Raw genomic sequence first — 26275 nt, 5'->3', positions numbered from 1 at the left:
TGGGATGTGGCAACCACTTGAATGGCTTTCAAAGCCTCCAATACTGCCCGAGAACTCCCGTCCACCATCAGAATGTTATTCCGAGCATTAATGCGGATCTCTCTCACATGTCCTGAGGCTATTCGATTGAGGTATTTGGTCAGCGATTGTCTGTTCAACGAATTCAAATTCGTTCCTGCCGTACTTCTCATATCTCCTGCCGTAGCAAGTATGTGATGCCCCCTTAGGCATAATGTTCGTTCGCCGCCAGGCTCAGTGGCCTGCTAAGCTTGGCAGGCACCGCACCGCAATAAGCACCGATGAGCACGGCTGCTTGGCGGTCAGTCATCATTCAGCACCACCACGCTGCGGAGCATCCGTTTATCGGAGGGTGCCTCAAGCCCTCCCTTGTTCACGAACCCGGGTGAATCGTGACACTGGCGACGAGTACCCATGGATCATCCCACGCCGCCGAGAGCGGAGAAACACCGCCCCCCATTGCTGCCACCATGCCGCTGTATGGAAGGCTCGAGCCGTTCGAGGGAGATGGGTCCGCCTGGCAAATTTACGAGGAGCAAGTCCACATGTTCTTCCGGGCAAACGACACACCCGAGGCCAAACAGCGGGACATTTTCCTGGCCAGCTGCGGGACCCGCTTCTTCAGCCTCTTGCTCGACCTTCTCAAGCCAGCCAGGCCACATGTTAAGACGCTCGGTGAGCTGCTCGCCATACTGCGCTCGCATTTCAACCCAGCACCGTCCACACTAATGGAGCGTTTCCGCTTCAACAACCGGAGCCGCCGGGAAGGAGAGACCCTCGGGCAGTTCGTTGCTGCGCTACGAGGGTTAGCGAGTGCCTGCATTTTCGGGGACCAGCTGGACTCGCTGCTCCGGGACCGTTTCGTCTGCGGCATCAACAACCTCGCCATGCAGACGCGACTCCTGGAGTTTCCCAACCCCTCGCTGGACGAAGCCGTGAAGGCAGCGCTGGCAATGGAAGCTGCCGCCAAGGACGCTGGCGAGATTGCCCGTGCGACTGGCTCACCGTCGGCGGAAGCGGCAGTCAACAAGTTCGCGACAAAGGCCACTACCTACGGTCGCTGTGGTGGTGCCCACTCCCCCTCACAGTTTTCTCGTGCACAATGCTTTACGTGCGGGAAAACTGGGCACCTGGCATGTGTATGCCGAAGGGGGAGGATGAACAGCAAACAGCAGCAGCAGCCTGATTCAAACCCAGGTACCACACAAGCCCGCGGCCAGGGTAGCCGTCGCAAACGTATGCGGCGGGGGCGTGCAGCAGCAGGCTCAAGTTCTTCCGTGGCCAGGCTCTACGTCGTGGCCGAGAACCCGCCGATTTTCGACATGTGGCACACAGGCTTTGTACAGTCATCTGTGCCGCCTTACATGCTGACCGTCGAAATCTGCGGGCACCCCATTTCCATGGAGCTGGACACAGGGGCCAGCGTGTCAGTAATGGCCGGGAAACTCTTGAAGTGTACTTTCCCCGGCATGTCCATCGAGGCTTCGGGCGTGATGCTACACAGCTCCTCCAGGCAACTCTCCCAGGTCCAGAGTCCGGCACAGGTCAGCGTTCGTTATGGTGACAGGGAGGCAACCCTTCCCCTTTACTTAACGAAGGGGTCGTCGCCGACGCTGCTGGGCCGAAACTGGATTCATGCACTGGGCGTTCGTCTGCCAGAGTACCCGGAAGCCAGCCTGCATGTAGTGCAGAGCTGCCAAATCTGCCAGGAGCATCAGTGAGCCTCGCGTCATGTGGAAAGTGCCCCCTGGCTGTTCCCACAGAGACCCTGGTCCCGCCTACATGTGGGTTTTGGGGGACCCTTCAATGGACATTACTTCCTGGTAGTGGTGGACGCCTTTTCAAAGTGGGTGGAGGTTCTACCTGTCGCCACTCCATCAGCAGGCGCGACCATTGCAGCAATACGACAGGTCTTCGCCACCCAGGGGTTGCCAGATATCATCGTGTCCGACAATGGTCCTACTTTCGCCAGCACAGAGTACCTGGCCTGGCTAACGAAGAACGGAATCCACCGGATGATGGTTGCGCCAGACCACCCTGCTTCAGATGGTGCAGCCGAACGGGTGGTGCAAACCATCAAAGACAAGCTCAAGAAGAGCCAGACTGGGGATTTCCAGATGCAGATTGCCCGGATACTATTTCAGTATCGGACCACGCCCCATGATGTCACTGGCCGTGCCCCCTGTGAGCTCCAGTTTTCACCAGGAACTTCCGTCCTGGCCCACCCTGGTCTGCCGGACAGGTGGTGTCTCCTGCCAGCGCCTCATCGCTGCTAATCCGCATGCCAGACGAGGCCATGTGGCACAGACACGGCGACCATGTCGGGCCTCGCCTCAGGACCTGGCCAGCACCCTCGACTGCCACTTCCGAGTTCCAGCCCGCAGGAGGACTAGTGGTAGCACCGGTCGCTTCCAGCCAAGCACCACCCACCTCGAAAGCGGCAACTGTAGCCAGTGGTGCAGCACCCGTTGGACTGGTGTGGAGCCCAGCACCACTCACGAGGCCAACCACTACAGACCCTCCGGGTGGAGCGAGGCTGGCTCAGGTAGCACCTGGCATTGCCACACCCGACCCATTAACACCGGTGCCCAGGCGGAGTACTCGACGGCGGAGGCCACTGGACCGTTACTCGCCTGGATAGCAGGCACCGTCGACCCAGCTAGGGTGGAGGTAGAGCCTCATATTTTGAACATGGACGTTTGTATTTTATTTAACAAACAAACTGGGGGTAAGGGGGTGTAGCAAGCATGTGACGCCCCCTCAGGCACAATGTTCGTTCGCCACCAGACTCGGTGGCCTGCTAAGCTCGGCAGGCAACATTGGTCACCGTACCACAATAAACGCCGATGAGCATGGCTGCTCGGCGGTCAGTCATCGTTCAGCACCACCACGCTGCGAAGCGTCCGTCTATCGGAGGGTGCCTCGAGCCCTCCCTGGTTCACGAACCCAGGTGGATCGTGACAGGGGATGTCGAGGATTCGCACTGTCGACAATAGAAGAGATACAGGTCTTCATCCTTGATGTCAATGTCCAAATCTGATACAACACCAGTGCAGGTATCGTTGCCGTACGCTAGGAAAGAGTGAACTGGGATGTTGCAACCACTTGCATGGCTTTCAAAGCCTCCCACACTGCCCGAGAACTCCCGTCCACCATCAAAATGTCCTTCCGAGCATTAATGCAGATCTCTCTCACATGTCCTGAGGCTATTCGATCGAAGTATTTGGTCAGCGATTGTCTGTTCAACGAATTCAAATACGTCCCTGCCGTAGTTGGGGTGTAGCCCCCGGAAAAGACCCGTTCGTCACATCTGCTTATATGAGTAGAATCACTGCCTGCTGACGTCCGGCGAAGCTTGCACTTCAAGCCGCGCAATTGGACTAGCGTGTAATCACTGTCCGATTCCATCTCTCCTGTTGTTGAGCTGTCAGATGAATCGGGAAGCCTATAGTTAGTGATGTCGCGGTTTCCCACAGACAGGGCTACCGCTGCGGGACTCGCCTTGTCAGGAGGGCGCAGAGGTCCTTTGTCACCCATTCCAGAGGACGACGTTTTCGCGGAAGCTCCTGATATCCAGAAGTCGCACAACTTTGAAGAACCACAGAACAAGGACTTTCGTTCCGCACTTCGTCTTGAGCTTCCAGTAAACACTGTACATGGTAAGCATGCTAAAGTGAATCAATATCAGGTTATATTAATTGGCCAAATCTAAAGCTGGCCAAATCTCTACAGCTGGCTCACCTGGCCACCAACTTTCTGTAGGCTTCTGCCTTAGGACAAGAATAACCTAACATACATGACTCTCCTGTTTTCTAAGCATGAAATTCACCTTGACCGTTTCGCAAGCCTGCTCCATTGTAACGCACTTGAAAGTAGAAAAGGCGGCACTCACATGAGCCGGCTAAACATTTGGCAAATTGTATAGTACCACTATCTCTATAAACACATTTTTAGGACCTTAAAGGGCTTCTGACATGACATTTCTGACTTCTCCTTTCCTTTTTTTTTTTTTTTTGCAGTAGATAATGGTTTAGGAGCTCAAAACCTTTGAAAATATACAGGCAACACTCGGAGTGCCCTAAATAATTTATTATAATAGCTTTTTGATTTTGCTTCCCAGAGGTATATGTGTCATGACTAGATTTTAGGTGCCTAAAATAGGCACCTGCAGCCTCGTTTTAGGCACCATTGGGGCTGACACAGGCACCAAAAATAGTTTACAAACTGTGATTTGTCTTCTGTGTTGAATGTTCATTGCTTATTATTGTGGTAAAAAAAACTAAAGTAGCATTTACTTGTGAGGTAGCAACCTTATTTTGAAGCCACTGATTGCCATGGCTTTGGTGTGTGCATGAGGGGCCGCTTTTTTGTCAACCTGCCTACTGCAACCAACATGTTTAATACTTTAGTAAAAGCAACACAAAAGGAACTGTTTAATACATCTGTTCTTGCACAATTAGCAGGTAGTGTAAATTTAATATAGTTCAACTTTTTCGTTTACAATCGCATCAAGTGGAGCAAGCACAAACAGAACATAGACCAGGAAACCCACTAAATGGTTAATGAGAGAAGCAGAAAATTTGAGCCTCATGAGTTGAAGTCAAAAAATGTTACAGTAAGAAAAGGAGCATTGAACACTATGTTTAGAAGTATTTTTTAAACCTATCACAGTAACACATGATCATCATCCCTTGGGGTTTGGAAGTTCAAGCTTGTGCCTCTTCCCACTCACAGTAAGCTTGTACAGGATGAAAACAGGCACTCAACATTGTAACAGATCTGTTGTCTGCTCCCTTGTGAGAACCTCAGAAATATTTTTAAGCCATAGAAACTGCATTTCTTCAACATAGACTGTAATTTTGCACAGACATTCTCAACAGCTACTGCAATGCACATTTGATAGACTGAACTTTTGTTATAATGCGGTAGCTGTGTCACGCCTTGTGAACTGTATTCCATAGGTTCTCTTTTTACGGAGTAAAGTTCGGTTAATTTGACTCTGGTTAATTTGATTCCAACCAAAGATCCCAGCCGGCATCCATGCATTTCTGGCCCAAACTTTCATTATTTCAATCCTAAAATTAGCTTTCGCTGGATAATTAAAACTTGACCAGCCAGCACGCACACATCGAACTCCCATGGGGACCCCAATACCAACCCCTTTAGTGGCAGCGTATGTCTTACCAGTGAACAGTAAATGTGTTGAATGCAAGTCATTTCCTATCGAAAACACTTATTTTGGGCTTGCACTAGGAAAAAAAAAATTATGGGGTTTTACGTGCCAAAACCACTTTCTGATTATGAGGCACGCCGTAGTGGAGGACTCCGGAAATTTCGACCACCAGCGTTTTTTTTAACATACACCTAAATCTAAGTCCGGACAGGCCGCCATTGGAATCTGAACCTGGCAACGTTTAATGCTAGAATGCTGTCTAGCAGTGCTATTGAAGGAATTAGAGGGCAGTAAATGGGATATAATAGGGCTCAGTGAAGTAAGGAGGACGAAAGAAGCATATACAGTGCTGAAAAGCGGGCACGTCCTGTGCTACCGGGGCTTAGCGGAGAGACGAGAACTAGGAGTCGGATTCCTGATTAATAAGGATATAGCTGGTAACATGCAAGAATTCTATAGCATTAACGAGAGGGTAGCAGGTCTTGTGAAACTTAATAAGAGGTACAAATAGAAGGTCGTACAGGTCTATGCCCCTACATCCAGTCATGATGACCAGGAAGTCGAAAGCTTCTATGAAGATGTGGAATCGGCAATGGGTAAAGTCAAAACAAAATACACTATACTGATGGGAGACTTCAATGCCAGGGTAGGCAAGAAGCAGGCTGGAGACAATTCAGTGGGGCGATATGGCATAGGCTCTAGGAATAGCAGGGGAGAGTTATTAGTAGAGTTTGCAGAACAGAATAATATGCGGATAATGAATACCTTCTTCCGCAAGCAAGATAGCCAAAAGTGGACGTGGAGGAGCCCGAATGGCGAGACTAGAAATTAAATAGACTTTATACTCTGCGATAACCCTGGCATGATACAAGATGTGGACGTGCTCAGCAAGGTGCGCTGCAGTGACCATAGGATGGCAAGAACTCGAATTAGCCTAGACTTGAGGAGGGAACGGAAGAAACTGGTACATAAGAAGCCGATCAATGAGTTAGCGGTAAGAGGGAAAATAGAGGAATTCCGGATTAAGCTACAGAACAGACATTCGGCCTTAGCTCAGGAAGAGGACCTTATAGTGTTGAAGCAATGAACAGCAATCTTATGGGCATCATTAAGGAGTATGCACTAGAAGTCGGTGGTAACTCCATTACACAGGATACCAGTAAGCTATCGCAGGAGACGAAAGATCTGATCAAGAAACACCAATGTATGAAAGCCTCTAACCCTACAGCTAGAATAGAACTGGCAGAACTTTCCAAGTTAATCAACAAGCGTAAGACAGCTGACATAAGGAAGTATAATATGGATAGAATTGAACATGTTCTCAGGAACGGAGGAAGCCTAAAAGCAGTGAAGAAACTAGGAATAGGCAAGAATCAGATGTATAAGAGACAAAGCCGGCAATATCATTACTAATATAGATGAGATCATTCAAGTGGCTGAGGAGTTCTATAGAGATCTATACAGTACCAGTGGCACCCACGACGATAGTGGAAGAGAGTAGTCTAGAGGAATTTGAAATCCCACAAGTAACGCCGGAAGAAGTAAAGAAAGCATTGGGAGCTATGCAAAGGGGGAAGGCAGCTGGGGAGGATCAGGTAACAGCATATTTGTTGAAGGATCGTGGGCAGATTGTTCTAGAAAAACTGGCCACCCTGTATACGCAATGCCTCATGACTTCAAGCGTACCGGAATCTTGGAAGAACGCTAACATAATCCTAATCCATAAGAAAGGGGACGCCAAAGACTTGAAAAAATTATAGGCCGATCAGCTTACTGTCCGTTGCCTACAATGTATTTACTAAGGTAATTGCAAATAGAATCACAAACACATTAGACTTCCGTTAAACAAAGGACCAGCAAGATTCCGTAAAGGCTACTCAACAATAGACCATATTCACACTATTTAATCAGGTGATAGAGAAATGTGCGGAATATAACCAACCCTTATATATAGCTTTCATTGATTACGAGAAAGCGTTCGATTCAGTCAAAACCTCAGCAGTCATGGAGGCATTACAGAATCAGGGTGTAGATGAGCCGTATGTAAAAATACTGAAAGATAGTGATAGATAGTTAAAGATAGTGTATAACAGCTGTGTCTTACCAGTACTCACATATGGGGCAGAAACCTGGAGGCTTACGAAAAGGGTTCTACTTAAATTGAGGACGACGCAACGAGCTTTGGAAAGAAGAATGATGGGTGTAACATTAAGGGATAAGAAAAGAGCAGATTGGGTGACGGAACAAACGCGAGTTAATGACCTCTTAGTTGAAATCAAGAAAAAGAAATGGGCATGGGCAGGACATGTAATGAGGAGGGAAGGTAACCGATGGTCATTAAGGGTTACACTTCTGAAACACTTCTTAACCCATAATTAATGCTTGTACACAAAAAGGGGTGTGGCCCTGAGAAGAAAGAAATAGGCATTTACCCATCATTCGGTCTCTAGTCGTGATGCAGGTAGTAATCATGTGAGAGTAGAACATTATGACATTATGGCACTCGCTTCGGCTCGCTACGTTGCCTCCTATACTGCTACTCGTTGTGAGGGTCGATGTAGCAACATAGCGGATGACCTAGCGAGCCGCAGTGAGTTTCAAAACGTTGTAGTGTCCTACTGTGATGTGATTACTGCTTGCGTCGTGACACATATACCTCCTGGGAAACAAAACCGAAAAGCTATTATGGTAAATTATTTAGGGCACTCTGAGGTTTGCCAGTATTTTTTCTGAGGTTTAGAGCTGCAAGACCTTCATTTACTGAAAAAAAAATGAAAAGCTTGAATTCAAGATATTCAAGTAAAATTTTGAACTACTGGTCTGCTACAATCTCATCCGCATTGTACATGCTTTTGTTCTCTGCCACCTTTCATACTCAGTGGCCATGCATAATGGGCATGTTGCAGAGAGGAACAACTCAATTCCCTCATCAGAAAGGTCTTTAAGCTTGGAGTCCACAACATGCTCAAAAAAATAATCAAGGCACAAGAGCGCTCACAGCTGCTCAGGCTATCCAGCACCCCGGCCTCAACCCTGTCAACCAGTGCCCTGACACCATGCACATTCCCAGTGACATCAGGTCTCAACTGCACATCGCACCCATTCCCCGCAATATACACCCCGCAAACAATGTCGGCAGACGCCGGGTCAGGTGTAGAGCTCTACTCGAGCATGTCCGCAACAACCACATTGAGGCAAGCTCCATGGATGCCATGGCATATGTCCGATAAGAGGCATTCATCGTCTCCATCGTTGACTTCAATTCCAGGCTCACTTGCTGCACTACGGTACGCACTTTGAGGCCTATAATAGCCGCACAGGTTGCAATCGTACTGGCTGTGCTCGATGGTCGCAGAGAGGCAATATATAGTGATTCTAAGGCAGCCATTAAGGCCTACCAAACCGGGATGGTCTCCCTGATGCCCTCCGCATTCTCTAAAGTGCCAAAAGTATCTCTCCGCGTTCTCTCACTTGGTTTCCCACTCACTTGGGGTCGACTGAGGGCTCTCCCTCTAACCCTAACAAAGCCACGCACAAGGCCACGCGAGGACTCATGGACCGCACCACCTCCGCACTCCCCCTGCCCTGCGGGGAACCCTTGCTCAAGTTCAATGAGGTTACCGCACACGACCATCTGTCAAGACGGGTATTCCCCCTCCTGCACCCCGCCTTATGCAAGGCGCGGGCGGTGACCCTTTAACTTGTACAAGCCCGTGCATATCTTAACCTTGCGGCTCTTCATGCAATATACCCTGAAAGGTATCCACGCACAAGGCCACGCGAGGACTCATGGACCGCACCACCTCCGCACTCCCCCTGCCCTGCGGGGAACCCTTGCTCAAGTTCAATGAGGTTACCGCACACGACCATCTGTCAAGACGGGTATTCCCCCTCCTGCACCCCGCCTTATGCAAGGCGCGGGCGGTGACCCTTTAACTTGTACAAGCCCGTGCATATCTTAACCTTGCGGCTCTTCATGCAATATACCCTGAAAGGTATCCCAGTGCGAACTGCCCTGCCTGTGGATTAAGGGCAATATTGGATCATGCGTTGCAGGAGTGTAAAGCCATCGGCTCCTCCTTCAGCGAGGATAGGTGGGCTGCGCTCTTGGACAGCCCCGCACTCAACGACCAAACCCTGGCCGTCCAGAGTGCCCGCGATCTGACCGTCAAGCTCAGCTTGGCTGGCGGTCCCTACGTGGGACTAGCCGGGTGGCGCGGGGTCTCCCCTGCATCTTCTCTGGACCTAATAAAGTTATTTCACTCACTTACTCATCGGTCTGCTACGCAAATAAAGACTTGCAGGCACTGCAGCTGTTAACAACACAACAACTCACCATCAGCAAAGAAACGGAGGTACCGAAAGTACTCCACCAGAAAGCATGGACGATAGCTTGAGTCTTGGAACGACGACTCGCCATGCCTCACATATGTGGTTCGGTTGATATAAACACCTGAAGGAAGTGCAAAACTGTTAGCAGTAACACAGGCAGATCCACACAATGAAGCTTCACAATTTTGCAAATAAAAAAGGATCCTTCAAACTGATCTCAGAGAATTCACTTCAAAGCACCATGCAAAAGAATTGCCCATTCCTCTTGAAGCGAGTCTAGCAACAGTCATTCCGCTCCTTCTTCCCACACATAATACAAATAACCAAGTAACTTTAACCCCACAAAGCCCAAACAAAATTAATACAGCTTGTTCATATTTATTTCTGATCATTGAAAGTACACTAGTACGAAAAAAAACTGTGAAATTATAATTGTTTAAATACTGATTATTATGGTAATTAATTATTTAGTAATTGGTTTGCTGAACTATATAGAACTGAAAACTCCCTCCAGAATATCGAAAACTCTAGTAAGGGTTTCCAGTTCTTAAATCGATGTTGTAGTCGGCTTAAACCTCAAATCCAAGCAACATTGGTGCCTTCAGGTAGCATATGTGGGTTTATTGACCAGTTGCCTTCACCCAAAAAGATCACATACCCGTGACGCCTTCAGCAGAAAGGATGTTCCACATCCGCCACCAAGGTTTGCAAGTGGTGGCGCTGGCTAACATTCCCAGGGTTAGTTCTTGTAGTAAAACATAAATATTGAAGAAAGTGGATGGGAAAACAGCGCAGCGCTTGTCTTCGTCTTTCTTTTGGTCCCTTTCTATGTACACGCTGTAAGTTATGTTTGCAATGGAATACCAACTAGCCTGTACCCAAACTCTGCTTAAGAATGTAAAACCTGCCATGAGCAACTTTAGTGATAGAATGGTGTGGCAATACAGTAAAACCTTGTTATTTCGGTCTCCATTAATTTGGAAATTCGGTCAATTTGGACACGCCGTCTGGTGCATCAAACATGTACATAACCCTATGGCATAAAACTCCCGTTAATTTGTTTGCACTTTTCTTTTTTTCCATTTATACTTTGTTTTTTCCTGACATCGTACGTGTACCCGTCGCTTCATTTCTCCCGGCAATCTGTGCTGACTTCACCACCTACAAGAACTCCAAAAAATTGTGCTTTCCACGCAAACTTCTCGCGCGCAACGAGCATAAAGTAAAGGTATATTGATGTTTTAGGCATTTTTTGAGTTATTATTGTCGAAACCTCGTTAATTCAACATTCGGTTAATTCGAACATTTCCTCCGGTCCTGTGAAATCCGAATTAACAGGGTTTTACTGTATAACCCGCATATACTGCATGTCATATAGCCTGGCATATAGCATACACATATGCAAATACGGTTAAACCTCGATATAACGAAGTAGGTAAAATCAGCAATTTGCTTCGTTTTATACAAAATTCGTTGTATTGAAATTCGACCTTGTATGCAGATAAGTAGAGTCGCCGATTGATTTTTCTTACACAGAAAAGGGTCGCAGAATTTTCCAAATGATCGGGCAATCAAAAAAGGCAAATTTGAATGATAAAATAATTCATTCTGAAGTTGGGAGCCGGTGACGAATGTGACACTGTTCATGCCACGTACGTCGACGATGACTTCACATCAGTGATACCAATTAAGCAAAGACAGCCACGCTTTCGCGTTGTGGGGATGCGCGACCCTCGCGCCTCCCCTGATGTTTTTCCCGCATAGCGCGTCTCCTGTACTCCCGCTTCGCCGCGTGGCCTGCGTGACGCCTGCGCCGACCGATGTGGTTGAAGCGCAGTGCGAGAGATGGCGCGAGTGTTGCGCTGCTAACGCCGCCGACAGGCGAGGTTACCTGGGCGCCGAAGGGAAGGCGCTTGCTCTCTGGGGTTCGAGACAGCAAGCAGCACGGACGTGCCGCGCCGCACGTGCAGCGACCCTCTTTCCCGGCGGGTCGGCGCACGGCGGGGACGTCTCCCGCGTGCGCGCCGACCCATGCTTCTGCGAGACCGCCTCGCGTGGCCGCCCTCGAACGCGCCACGATTCGCGTGACCATACACGCGAACGACCAGGCGTTGGGATCCAGCATGGGGCGAACATATTCGCTCGCTTCCGGTCGCGGTGAGTCGGACTTCTGGATTTGTCGCGCGCCCATCGGCATGTTTTGTGGGTAGCAACTCGGCTAGCAGGCACTGATCTATGAAAGGTGCAATAAATGCCCTTGTGATTGTTTGCACTACTGTGTTGTCGTTCCTTTGTCCCAAGAGCACGGGTGTGAGAGACCCCACAGCGTGAACTCCGCCCCTGCGGTCGATAGCGTCACTCGCACTGGGACAATGCTATCAGGAAAAGCACCGACAGCGGGGAGCGAATGCTTCATCTGCCTTTCGCTCCAACGGGTCACCGAAACTCGAGATTACGTAACAAACACGCGGAAAGACAGCTTATGTGATGGTATGCTGTCCCAGCACACCCACTCTTCGCACATGCTGCAGATTACCTCTTGAGCAGGGTGCAATGCTGCGTATGCGCTCCGCCACCTTTACAGCCATGCACAGCCGTGGCCCAAATGCGCGCCACCTTACCCGATAGCGTGAACTCGCTCCCCTCCCCCCTTTCCCTTTGCTCGCACAGGAAGGCAGCACTTTGGAAGCCACCATATTTCTTGTCTCCCCCTCGCACACTTTCACTCACACCCACAGCACAATGTGCGCGAGGCGCGCTAGGATCGATCTTATCACACTTGAACTTTATACGGAATGTGATGCGGCTCCACTTCGGCGTTCGCTCATGTTGCGCTGCATACGATTTGAAAGGTGTGTTTGCAAGCAGTAGCTTTTAATTCGATCATTTGACCATCTGCGTCTGCGGAAGTTTCCATTTATTCTCTTGGCATTTCTTTGTGGCAGAAGCGAAATTTCGTTATGCTGAAATCGCATACAAACACACTTCGTTATATTGAGGTTCTAAATACATGGTGTTCAATGACAAAAAGTTGTGAAAAGTTAAATACTTCGTTATGGCTTTAGGAAGGGCCTCTCGTGCGATACAGTTATTTGAATTTACAACAGACCTACACACTAACCTAAATTATAACTTACAAACTGATTGCTTGTTCCTTGATTTTTCGAAGGCATTCGACCGTGTCGCACATTGTCGCCTAATATCAAAACTCTCCGCACTTAAATTAGACTGTCTTACCTTGTCATGGCTCCGAAATTTCCTGTCTAATCGTCAGCAGTTTACTATTGCAAATAACTACTCTTCCTCCGTAACGGACGTTTCTTCTGGTGTACCACAGGGTAGCGTCCTCGGTCCCTTGCTTTTTCTAATATTTATTAACGACTTACCTCAAAATTTGTCCTCCACCATCAGAATATTTGCCGACGACTGCATAATTTATCGCCCTATTAAAAACTCAGATGATCATCTCGTTCTTCAGCAAGACGTTCAACAAATCAATAACTGGTGCAATAAATGGCTAATGACTTTAAATACCACAAAATGCAAAGTAATGTCTTTTACCCGGAAGTCGGCAACCTCACAGTATCCCTACCATATTAACAATTACACTGTTACAACGGCTACACAATATAAGTATCTAGGGGTTCTATTCACATCAAATCTTTCTTGGACAGAGCATATCACGTCCATTTCAGCTTATGCTTCCCAATCGTTGGGGTACTTGCGACGCAACTTAAGAAATGTTCCTTCAAATGTTCGCAAGCTAGCTTACCTAACTCTCGTTCGTCCCAAGCTCGAGTATGCATCTCCCATTTGGTCCCCTCACCAGAAATACCTAACTGAAACGCTAGAACGGATCCAGAATAGAGCAAGCCGCTTCATCATAAACGATTACAGCTACCAGTCTAGCGTTACACAAATAAAACTTAAGCTTTCATTACAATCCTTGAGCACTCGCCGAGACATTGCCCTTTTAACACTGTTCCACAAATTCCTTCACTCCACTCGAACACCCGCATGCTTGAAACGACCCTACTCCACGTCACATAGGCTTCATAATCATTTCAGCTATGCCCGCCTTTACGGGTCTACAAAGGCATTCCATTACTCTGCTCTTCCTCGTGCTATCAGAATATGGAATTCACTCCCGGACAGCATTGCAAGCCAATCTAACTACGATTCATTCCGTGATACTTTGATTGAATACATGACTAAAGAAAAGTGAAGTTTTACGTTTGTCGCACAATGCTTTCTATACTTGCACTATATTTACAGCTTATTTTCGCATTATTACTGTTATGTCGCTATGTTTACCGTTTCGTTGGAATGTCGCGTCCGTAACTTTTCTGTCATTGTTTTTCATCATTACTGTTTTTATTAATTACACGACTTCACTGACAACAATCTGTGCGATTTATTCCTTGTTATTATATTATGTTTTTTTATGTTTCTTCTTTTTCCTAGTGAATCGTGATCTAAATAATTCTTTTTTCATTTCAGTTGTACTTTGGTTGTAGGTTGTAAACAGATACGGTTTATAGATGTCTTGTATTCAATGTATTTTCTATGTACTGCCCCCCTTACTCAATGCCTCACTTTGAGGCCTGTAAGGTATTTTTAAATAAATAAAATAAATAAATAAATATCGAGAATTTCGTTATATTGAAATCGCATACAAACACACTTCGTTATATTGAGGTTCTAAATACATGGTGTTCAATGACAAAAAGTTGTGAAAAGTTAAATACTTTGTTATATCGAGAATTTCATTATATTGAAGTTCGTTACATCGAGGTTTAACTGTTATACAGAACCTCACAGTGACAACGACAGCAAAAATACGCTTGGAGCGTCTATATGATTGTTATTGCAATAAAAAATGGTAAGCAACCCTAATCTTTCACTTAAGTGTCTCTTAGTGGCACGCGCACTCGGTATTGTTCTTTAGGTTAAACGAGCGAACGTCTTTCCCCCAGCACAATATGTGGATGAGAAGAAAGGGAGGGCAAGGAGGAAGCACCACGCGCACCACCTGGCGGGGCATAGCCCCCTGGCAAGTGGCACACGAAGTGCACCTTACACACCCTCTCCGGTGCTGACGTCAGACCATGTAACGAGCGTGCGTGCAGGTGTTGCAAGCAAGCGAGCAAGCAGGTGAGCGCCAGGGGAGGAGAAGCAAGGGAGGAGGGCGTGACGTAACATCTGCTCTGCTAGGCAAATGTTCAATCTATGCCAGGGAACTGTTTTCCATTAATTAGCCGGCTCCTGGTGACGACACCTAGTCTGCTTCTACTCCTGTGACCCCACCAGCAACGTACGTTACAGTTACCAACCCCTGATATCCTGGCATATTCTCCAGCCAAGATAATGTCGACATTGAGGATTGGCTCCACCTGTATGAGCATGTTAGCCAAAACAACTGCTGGGACCCTACCACTATGCTAGTGAATGTCCTATTCTACTTGGCCAGAACTCCTCGTGTCTGGTTCCGGACACATGAGGGCGAGATCTCTAGCTGGGATGCTTTCAAGGGGAAGCTCGGCAACCTCTTTCGCAATCCCACCGTTTAGCAGCTGGCTGCAAGAAAAGAGCTTGCTACCCGAGTTCAGTCTTCTACTGAATCGTATGTCCCGTACATACAAGATGTGCTCGCTCTTTGCCGGAAAGTCGCCAAAAACGTCGGCCACGTACTCAAAAAGATAGCGGACGACGCGTTCAACTTGTTGGTATTGAACAATGTGTCCACCATCGATGTCACTGTCAAGAAATGCCACCGCTTTGAGCTTGCCAAAAACCGCCGCATCATTCCACAGTTCTCCCGGCTCCCTAACACGGCTGCGACGTCGTCTTGCATCGACCTTACCGCTTCACCACCCTTAAATGAGCATGCCACACGTATTGTGCCACACGAGCGTGCCACACGTATGCTACAAGTCCTGCGCCATTCCATCCACGCCCCCTTGACCCGACCTTTGACCAACCGGCCTCAATGATCTCTCTCATTCATGCAGTGATGCGGCAAGAATTCGCCAACCTCGGTTTTCCTGCTGCCTGCTCAGTCTCCCAACGTGACACCCGATCGGTGCCGACAGCTCCGCCTCACAGCAATCTGTATTCCCCTCCCAGATACCGTAACTCTACCGAGTGAAGAACTCCACATGACAAGCCCATTTGCTTCCGTTGCCTCCGCATTGGCCACATCGCTCGCCACTGCCACATCTCCTGGACGTCGCCGTATTCTAGCTCCTTTTCCCCCTGTCCTTGCCCATATGCCGACTCGCGCTGTTACTCGCCTCCCCGTATGCCTCCTACATCAGGCGTATCCGTCGATGACAGTCGTCCTGCTCGCTCGCCATCACCTCAGCGCCGTCGGTCCTTGTCACCCCAGCCACGCTGCTATTCATCGTCGTCCAATTATGGACCCTCCCAGACAGAAAACTAGACCATGCAGCTCCTGGGGGTAGCGCTGCATTATCTTTGTCATGTTGAAATCCTCAAATGACGCTCCCAACAAGCCAGAACTTACTTGATGTTCACGTCGGCAGTGCCCCTCTGACGGCGTTAATAGATACTGGAGCCCAGGCGTCCATAATGAGTTGTAACCTCTGTCGTCGCCTAAAGAAGGTTCTCACGCCTCCTACTACTCGAGCCATACACGTGGCTGATGGTAGCACTGTTGACGTCACTATAATGTGTACTTCCCGTGTCAGTATCGCCAACCATCACGTTCCTGTTCTTTTTACAGTGCTGACCAATTGTCCCTATGACCTAATCCTCGGACTCGACTTTCTTACAGTGCATTCAGCTTTGATCGACTGTTCTGCCGGTACCCTTTGCCTCGAACTTCCTCTACTCACGCATATTTGTGCCGAACGGCCAAACAACTTTAGTACGACTGCCTTCGTCCGCCTGCCGCCTAAAGCCTTGACTTTCGTAGATTTGCTATCATCTTTTCCTGTTCCCGATAGTGATTACGTCGCCACACCTGTTCCGGATGTCCTTTTGACGGTCAATATCACTGTGCCCCACTCCATCGTCACCATCGCCGATAAACGGACATACTTCCACGTCAATTTTGGCCTGACAAACGAAGTTCTACCCTAAGGCATGTGGTTGCAACCCTGTATACTATAGGAGATGACCACGTCACGATGTTTTCAGTAGACGTCTGCTCAGATTCTTCACCATGTCCACGTCTGAAAATACGTTGCGGCGTGTGAGAAATGCCAGCGCCGAAAAACACCATTGACGCTGCCTGCCGGGTGCCTTCAACCGCTCGACATTCCTTCGAAGCCGTTCTTTTGCGTTAGCTTGGACTTACCTGGCCCTTTCCCTCTATCCACGTCTGGCAACAAGTGGGTCGCTGTGGCAACGGGTTATGCCATCACCAGAGCGCTTCCAACAAGCTGCGCCACAGATATCACCGATTTTCGTTTACGCGGCGTGATTCTGCAGCACGGTGCTCCACACCAACTGCTCACAGACCGTGGTCAGACATTTCTTTCTCAAGTCATCGTCGACATCCTGCAGTCCTTCTCCACCAAGCACAAGCTGACTATGTCTTACCATCCACAGACTAATGGTCTCACTGAGCGTCTGAATCGAACCCTAACAAACATGCTTGCTAAGCACATCTCGTCCGACCATACTGATTGGGACCCTGCCCTATCCTTTGTCACTTTTGCATATAATTCTTCGCGCCACGACACTGCCGGTTATTCCCCATTCTTTCTGTTGTTCGGCCGAGAACAACAGAAAGAATGCCACTGGACGCATTCCTTCCATCCGCCACAGCAAAGACCAGTGAGTATGCACTTGACGCCATCACCAGGACAGCCCAAGCACGCAAAATTGCCTGCGCTCGTCTCTTGACCTCACAAGAGAAGCAATGGCATTTGTACGATCGCCAACACAGAGACGTCCACTTTTCGCCTGAATCTCTGGTAATCCTGTGGTCCCCCTACTCATCACGCAGGCCTGTCAGGAAAACTCCTGTCTCGGTACACAGGCCCATATCAAGTGCTGCGTGACGTGACTCCTGTTACCTACGAAATCGCCCCAATCAGTACCAGTGCCTCATCTGCCTCAAATTCCACTGACGTTGTGCATGTTGCATGCCTCAAACCATATTACTCTCCTGTTATCACCTATATTTATATGCACCGGGACGATGCTTGCGCCGCCGGGGATAATGATTACATGCATATTGCGTGTTTCTTGAGGGACAATGCACGCGGGCGCCCCGACAAAGACAACGTATGCTCCCTGGCTCCTGAGCTGTCGGCTGAACTGACCAGCGCTGCATTATCCTTTGTAAATATACTTTGTAAATAGTTTCCAGTTGTTAATCTTTTGTTCGTGTAACAATATCAAGCCAACTTCTTGTGTGTGACGTCATTAGTGATATCACTACTTCCGCTTTCTACTTCCTGGTTTACAGGAATTTCACAAAAATTATGCTCATGTGGCGGGTCTCTAAAGTCTATGATTCTGTGCTTTGATGTGCCGTAATCAGTAATTTCTAATTAATTCTAACTATTTCAGACACTTCGGCAACTCAACTTGTAATTAAACTTATGCTCTGATGTCATATCTATAATGAAACTCATGAATTTCGTACTGTACTATTTTTTTTCTATTTTATTTTGAATTTCGTCCCCAGTCATCTCAGAAGGTGAGCCGGAAGTGCTGCACAAGAAGCAAGAGTGTCACTCGATGCTCGTGCCACTAAAATTAACTGTGCCTGAACAGGAGCCATGACACCATCATCATGGTGAGCTAGTGCAGGAGCTTCAAGGCAGCATCCTTTGTTCTTGGGTTTTTTCTGGCTGGCCAAGGTCACCGTAACAGGGGCTATATTTTTGGTGCTGCATAAAGATAATTTATTAATGCAGCTCAAATAACTTTTCTCTCTAGTGCCTCTTAACACACAAACATGATCATGAAAAAAATCACCGCAATACTGTTACTGTTGGCACATATCCACAGCATCATATCGGTCATCCAATGCAGAAAGCAGAAGTGCTTTAAAAATTCCCAAAGAAGAAGCATATGTAGCAGATTTAGCTTCTAAGCCTTTGTGTAATGTTTGTGCCTTCCCTGACACATGTACCATATTTCTACAGCACTATAATGTTGATGCGACAGCATCAGAATTGTGTCACCTGCTGAAGTTTGGCAAATTTGGAGGAAAGAAGATCAGCACAATTAATTACTGACAAAATCATTGTTTTTATGTTTCTATATTTCATGTACATTATTGAGTTCACTTCTAGTACTTATACGCACTGCACCTAACAGAGCACGGCGGCCGCATTTCGATGGGGGCGAAATGCGAAAACACCTGTGTGCTTAGATTTAGGTGCACGTTAAAGAACCTCAGGTGGTCCAAATTTCTGGAGTCCCCCACTACGGTGTGCCTCATAATCAGAAAGTGGTTTGGGCACGTAAAACCCCATAATTTAATTTTAAACCTAACAGAGAGCTGTGCGTACTCGGCACACTAATTGTGCCACATGTACTGCCGGATGTCACAGCTGAAGGTGGCAGTGAAAAGCAGTAGCGGCCGCTCACCATTGTAACAGATCCGAGGCCGGCAGATGTACATTTCCCTCCATGAGTCATACTGGTTCAACTGACCACAATCTTCACCCCATGTCCTGCATAGAAAAGCATACAGTAGAATCTTGTTAATTAGAACTCCAAGGGGACTGGAAATTTATTCAAATAAAACATATTTCGAACTAGGAGAAACCTCGTAAATATAGCGCCCATTCAAATGTGCGGCACTGCTTGCAAAACAGTCACTAGGCTTGCATTGAAAAAGTTTAGGTTCCGTATCAAGTTTACTGAGGGTGCGAGAGAGCAAATGCGAGGATGAGCCAAAAAGTATGACACACACTGTGCTCCCACATGCCCCACGTTGGAGACGAGTGCACGCTGCTGGGGGGTAGCTTGCACTCCTTTTTAAGCTGCATGCTGCTCTGTGCATCTTTCCTCAACATTTTTACGGTACGCAACAGTACAGTAGCTAGTGATGCATCGAACTTTCACCTTCGGCTTGGGTTTGTCCAAAAAGTGGAACATGGGAGTAAGAGATTTTGTTCGAAATAACCTCTGCGTGGTCTTTAGGTTTGAATTGACAGGAGTTTTTCTCTATTCAAATACATAGGACTTTTCTGGGACAAACAGAGTAGTTTGAACTGTCCATCCATTTGAATGAAGAGATTTCGAATTATTGGGATTGCACTGTACATTCACTAACACTCATGCCAGAGCAACTTACACCAGGCAATGGACTGGTACACTGACGACCACTCTTTGATGAACTTTGATGCAGGTCTTTAATGTAATATAGTATATTTTTTTAGCTGCACAGCAAAACAAACCTTTTTGCTACATTACAGAAAGTGATTCTGTTAATTAATGCACTACTGGCAAGAAGCAATACATGTAAAAAGGAATCGAAATTTTGCGAGTTTGGAAGCCAAGTTAGAGTGCTGGTAGCTGATATATAAATTATGAAACTGGCAATACGTGCACTAAAAACAATTTTCTTTTTCTGGATTTTCACCTATGACAGAATTTAATGGCTTCAATTATAAAAAAAAATTTAAAATAATAACTACTGGGTTTTACGTGCCAAAATCACAATCTGATTATGAGGCGTGCTGCAGTGGAGGTCTCAGTAATTTGGAGCACCTGGGGTTCTTTAACGCGCACCTAAATCTAAGTACACGGGTGTTTTCGCATTTCGCTCCTATCGAAAATGCGGACGTCATGGCCAGCATTCAATCCTGCGACCTCATGCTTATCAGCCCAACACCATAGCCACTAAGCAACCACGGCGTGCTTCAATGAAGTTCTATCACAATTGGCTGTTGTGGCACGGGTCAATCTTCTCGAAAGAGGCAATGTTCAGTCTTTGGCTCCTGTGTAATGCAATAAGTCTACAATGGAAAACACGGGGAAGGCGGGAGATGAAAATTCAAGACAATGAGCAAAACGAGAACAAGGTGAAAGCAGGAGCCAGCATTTTGACAAGTGAAGTTGTTGTCTTCAAGGCGACATATGCTTTCCTTGCCACAGTATGTATAGGTGGGGTTCTTCTAAAGGGGAGAGGGCGTAAGGCGGGTAGGTGTGGAAACGAGCAAATGTGTGTTAGCAGCGAGGGTGTCGAATTGAGAATAAAGGAGTGCTGTGCACAAGGCCAGGGACATGGCCGTCACGTGTCAATCACATGTCAACGGCGTGCACAGCAGCCCTCCATTACCTGTCTCGCTGGTGGTCATGGGCTATCATGTCTCTGAAAGAGACAATAGAAGAAGCGGCAGAAACCAGTGCTCGTGAAAAAATAATAAAATATAATAAAAGAAAATACTGAAATGGAATAAATAAATAAATAAAGGGAGAAAAATAAAACGCTAAGAAACCAAACTAAGTGTTGCTGCCAACAGCTTGAAATTTAGCATAGTGAATAGATTCTAAAGCACCCTTTGAAACGTTCATGCCTATTGGTTGCAATGTCTTGAACTTATGGATAAGGTATGATTCTCTATATTTTCTTTCTCGTTCAGAACGGAAATTTGACTGTAAGATGTAGAGTTTAAGTTCATCAAAGTTATGACCTGGCTGGTTGAAATGCTAGGCTTTGGGAAGTTTTTAGCTGTGTCCGCACAATATCCGTTTAATCTAGAGTTCATTGATTGTCCCGTTTCATCTATATATTGTTTCTTACAGAATGAACATTCAAACATATTAATCACATTCAAACTTGTACAAGTAAAGCTAGATTTGACTTCGTGTGCATAATTATTTGTGGTGCTTTTAATTTTAATGTCACTTTGAAGGTGCCTGCAGGTTTTGCACCTGGGGCAACAACATGCTTTTATTACAGGGGATGAGGTTGGCTGACTTTTGCGTGCACTAACATGTCTTTAAGGTTCCTGTTGCGGCGATAGGTAACAAATACCTTTATTTCAACATCAGGGATGTTAGGGGTGCACCCAAAAAGCCTATGACTGGCTTGACAGAGGGGCGCACCCCTGTACATAAAAACCGGCAGCAACAGAACACAGACACAACAATAAAAAAAGACTACACTGCATAGGTAATCATATTCAATAAAAAACTTGTGAACATCCTCTTGCAATAACAAATAAATGAAAGCAGCAGAATTAACACGAAACTCTCAGGAACCCTGAAGAATGCAAAACGAAGAATAACAATAAGAAAAGAAAAGGGGAGAAAGAAGGCGCAAGCTTGTAGTAAAAAAAAAAATGTATTGTTAGGTTCTCAGTGCTCATTGTGCCGATTAAGAAGAGTTGGAATTATATGTCGGAGCATTTGACGACCATAATGGATGGCACATACCAGACGTCATTGTTACGTGTTGGGTAGTAATTAGCTTTGGGCCGTAAGTTAGCTGTGTTCTCAAAGAATGCATCATGATCTTACCATTTTCCTTCATATCGTTTACTTAGCAATAAATTATATAGGTCATTAATTGCAGTTACTTTTAATGATGCGAAATGAGGTTGAGTGTGAGCAGTAAACAGGGCATTCGCAATGATACGAATAACCTTTTTCTGTATTTTCTGTAACCTATATGTATTTGACCATGTTGTTGTACCCCTCACCAGATGACAATATGAAAGGTTAGATAGAAATAGTGCATTATAAACTAAACGTCTAACACTCAGAGGTAACATGCCTGTGCATTTTGCAAGTTTTTTAACCAGATTGTCGATGAGTATGTCCCATGAAAGATTGCACTGCAGTGTCACACCTAGACCCTTTACTGACTCCACTATTTCAATGCTTTGAGAACCAAGCCTTAGTGTACGTAAATGTTCTAGTGATTTGTTCTTAGGTCTAAAAAGTACAGCTTTAGTTTTGGTAGCGTTAATTTTAAATAAAGATTCAGTACTCCATTCAACCAATTTGTGCAGATTTTCATTAGCGTTTAATGTCAAGTCATTAAGTGTTTTAGCCCTAAAAAATATGCTGACATCATCTGCATACATTACACATTTAGCGCTGTTATCAATGGTCACAATGTCGTTAATATAAATGTTAAAGAGTGTAGATCCAAGAATACTGCCTTGCAGTATGCCAGAATGAATGGATCTAAAGTACGATGAATTGTTAATTACAACCCATTGCTGGCGGTGCTCTAAATATGTTATTAAAAGCTGAAAGAATGTGCCGCGAAATCCATAGTGCTCAAGTTTAAGGAATAATATTTTGTGATATATGGAGTCGAATGCTTTGGAAAAATCCACGAAAACCCTGAGAGTTAGTTCTTTTTCTTCAAATGACTCTAATATAATTTTCTTCATGGTTAATAATGCTGTTTTTGTTAATTTTCCTGCAACAAAACCGAACTGGGAAGCTGATATGACTTTGTGTTTGTTAATAAAACTTGTAATGGGGGGGGGGAGTGCACTTGTAAAAGCTTTTCAAAACATTTAGAAAAATCTGGCAAGATCGCTATAGGTCGCTAGTTGGAGAAATTATTTTCGTCTCCTCCTTTAAAAATTATGGTAATCTTGACAACCTGTAGCTTTTTCGGGAAAGTTCCTGAGGAAAATGCCAAGTTTATTATGTACTCTAATATCGGTGCAAGTATGTCGGATGTGTACTTCGCTGGCAATATTTGGAGGTCGTCAATGTCCTTACTTTTACTATTTTTCAGCGACTGTAGGAACGACAGAACTTCGTTAGTTGTAACAGGAGTTAAAAATGCGGTTTCGCTAACCTTTTGACTCATGCTGTTGAGGTATTGGTTGGGCTGCGTGCTGTCTGCGATGGACACGAAGAAATTATTGAAAGCATCTGCTAGTTGAGAACTGGACAAGTGAGTGCCATGCGTGACTATTTCATCTACTACAGTCTTCTCCTTTAAGTTTAGCAAATTATTGAGCCTCCCCCAAACAATATCGGAGTGCTTTATTACTTCGTCGTTAAATTGGTTACTCATATAGTTTCTTTTGGCTTGCCGATTATTACTGTTAGCTTTATTTCTCGCAGCCTTAAACTTCTTCAAATCGTCAATATATTTTGTTTTTAGAAACCACTTAAAAAGTATGTTTTTAATTCGTATCGCATTTAGGCATTCCTTAGTTATCCACGGCTTACGCGCCTTCGAAGCTCGCACTCTTGTTTTGTATGGAAAAGACTCATAATACAGCTGCCTGTAGGTGGAAATAACAATACTATAAGCTTCATCAACATTAGTCATTGGTTTCCTTATTGACGCTGCTCCAGTTTACTTGCAACAGTTTATAATAAAATGTTTGTAAAGTAGTCTAGTTTATGTCTTGAACACGCACAATAAACCTTTTTGCAGGTTTGTTAGAGGGGACTGTGAGATTTGTAATTAAATAAATTGGTAGGTAATCACTAAGATAAGCTGCCAGTGCACCGGATATTGACAATTCATCACATGCATTAGTGATGAAGGTTTCTAGTAACATTGATATTTCGGGTGTAATGCGTGTTGGTTGATTTATGATATTGAAAAATGCGTTGGGGTCTCTAGTATAGCGTAGAACTCTTGTTGAAGTGTTGACTTTTCAAGCAAGCTTATGTTCCAAGTCACCGCCTAATATGAGTGTGTATTTATGATCATTTACCCAGCTGAAGTACTCGTCTATAAAATGGAGAAATTTGTTACTGCTTCCTCTGGGTGGGCGGTATGTGACAGTAAAAAGCAAGGAATTAGATTTTAGGGTAAGCACCTCGTAGTCGTTGGTTACAACACAGAAATTGTCAAGTAATTCGCATTTCGAAAGTGTTTTCGACAGCATCGCAACCCCCCCACCTCTCTTAGAGCTCCGGTTAAGGAAAAATGTGGAGTATTCAAGAACAGCAGAGTGGCTTTCGTACCATGTCTCAGAGATCATGACAACGTCAAACGAAAAGCTAAAGCTGGAAAGAAAGGCACATATATCATCGCTTTTGTTTCACGCTGATCGAGCATTCAGATGCAGAAACGAAATGTTACCTCTTTTTGTCTGATAATGGGTGCTCAGCTCGTAAGGTGTCAAGAAATCATAACTTGAAGCGTTCACTGATGCCATGATATCGAAGCTACAGTATGTTGCAATCTATGAACGATAGCCATACGAAGAAGCCAAAAGAGTTTAAAAAATGAAGCTTTGAAAAAAAATTCTAATGTAAACTGCAATGGGCATACTTATAGCATGGCACAGAAACTACTTTTTTTACCACGTCTGTGCACAAGTTGTACACTTTACAGGGGACGGCATAAAAGTCAGTAAATTTTAAATCTACATCGAGGAAAAAGGCACTACAGACTCTCTTAGTACAGCCATCACACAGGTATTTACAAACCTTATTAGAGGTTAGTCTAGCATCGCTGGCAGAAACAAAAGTTAAGATGACGAAGCAGTAAATGGCTGTTTTAAATGTCAAAGTGTCGAAGAACACAAACAAGAGAAGTCATATTCATATGTTTCCAGTTGTTATACTTGTCAAGTAACATTCTATTTTGGCGGTCTATGTGCTGATAACAAAAACGCTTAAGCGACCTTCACCAGGTCAGCCTCACAGGTAACATGCAGAATTGAAGAGTTCTCACTTTTGCACATTAAAATCTTTCCTTGTGATACCCACACGTATTTCCAATTTTTCTCCTTTTTGAGCTTTCAATCTTTACCCAGCAGCATCTTGTTCTCGACACACAAGTGCTCATTTATGTACACGAGGTTGCTTGTGTCAAATCCCAGCCTATATGCTTTCAGAGTTTTCTTCCGAGCAGCTGACAGCAACTTTTCACAAGCAGTTCTGCTCTCGGTACATCCTTGGTACAACCCTTGGTACATCCCAGAACGCTATTCTCAGACGCTCGTTACTTGATAATATTGGGTGGTATTTTCGTAGGATGTTGTTTACATTTGGGAGTGCATTAGAATATTTTGTTATAAAGGCTGGTGGTCTGTCAGATTCTGGTGTAGGCTGTTTCTTCGCTAATTCCGACTGTCTCTCCAATCTTGACATGACATCATAAGCTCTATCGAGGGCAACTTGTGGATCTATTCGCTATGCTAAATTTCAAGCTATTGGCAGCAACACTTCCTTTGTGTTCTTAGCATTCTTTTCCTTTTATTTATTTATTTATTCCATTTCAATATTTTTTTTATTACATTTTATTTTATTTTTTTCACGAGCATCGGTTTCTGCCGCTTCTTCTATTATCTCTTTCAGAGAGATGATAGCCCACGACCACCAGCGAAACAGGTAATAGAGGGCTGCTGTGCACGCCGTTGACACGTGATTGACAGACGGCCGTGTCCCTGGCCTTGTGCACAGCACACTCTTATTCTCAATTCGATACCCTCGCCGCTAACACAAGTTCGCTCATTGCCACACCCACCTGCCTTGCGCCCTCTCCCCTTTAGAAGAACCCCAGCTATATATGCTGTGGCGAGAAAAGCATATGTCGCCTTGAAGAAGACAAGTCCACTTGTCGAAACGTTGGCTCCTGCTTTCACCTTGTTCTCGTTTTGCTCAATAAGCCTACAAACACTACAAGAATGGCTTCAGAGCAGAAATACATACATAGTGCTTCAGTAAACCTTGGCAGTGAGAAGGGTTTGGGTGAGTTGGTAGCAATCTATAATAAACAGTTGTTGTTTAGATAGCTTTACAGTGAGTGGCAAGGATGAGCTTGGTGCTGAAATTCACATTTGTGGCTTCACTCTCTCTAAAGCATATACCACAGAAAAC

The 26275-nt window shown here is 45.7% G+C and overlaps 1 protein-coding gene across 6 annotated transcripts in view; it reads right to left on the bottom strand.

Annotated features, from left to right (window-relative positions):
• The window catches only part of LOC142586006 (F-box only protein 9), a 64262-nt gene that overhangs the window by 13866 nt on the left and 24121 nt on the right, over positions 1-26275 (bottom strand). For 5 of the 6 annotated variants that reach the window (XM_075697214.1, XM_075697211.1, XM_075697212.1 and 2 more), the window contains exons 9-10: positions 19097-19182; positions 9528-9644 (exon numbers count right to left, since the gene is read on the bottom strand). In XM_075697214.1, the coding sequence (XP_075553329.1) occupies positions 9528-9644; positions 19097-19182 (203 nt within the window). The remainder of the gene's footprint in view (positions 1-9527; positions 9645-19096; positions 19183-26275) is intronic. The other variant, XM_075697213.1, reaches the window with a different exon arrangement.

The sequence above is a fragment of the Dermacentor variabilis genome, chromosome 6 (genome assembly GCF_050947875.1).
Source record: "Dermacentor variabilis isolate Ectoservices chromosome 6, ASM5094787v1, whole genome shotgun sequence".
Lineage (NCBI taxonomy): Eukaryota > Metazoa > Arthropoda > Arachnida > Ixodida > Ixodidae > Dermacentor > Dermacentor variabilis.
The sequence above is the reverse complement of the archived record's forward strand: the minus strand, read 5'-3'. Positions and strand labels throughout refer to the sequence as shown.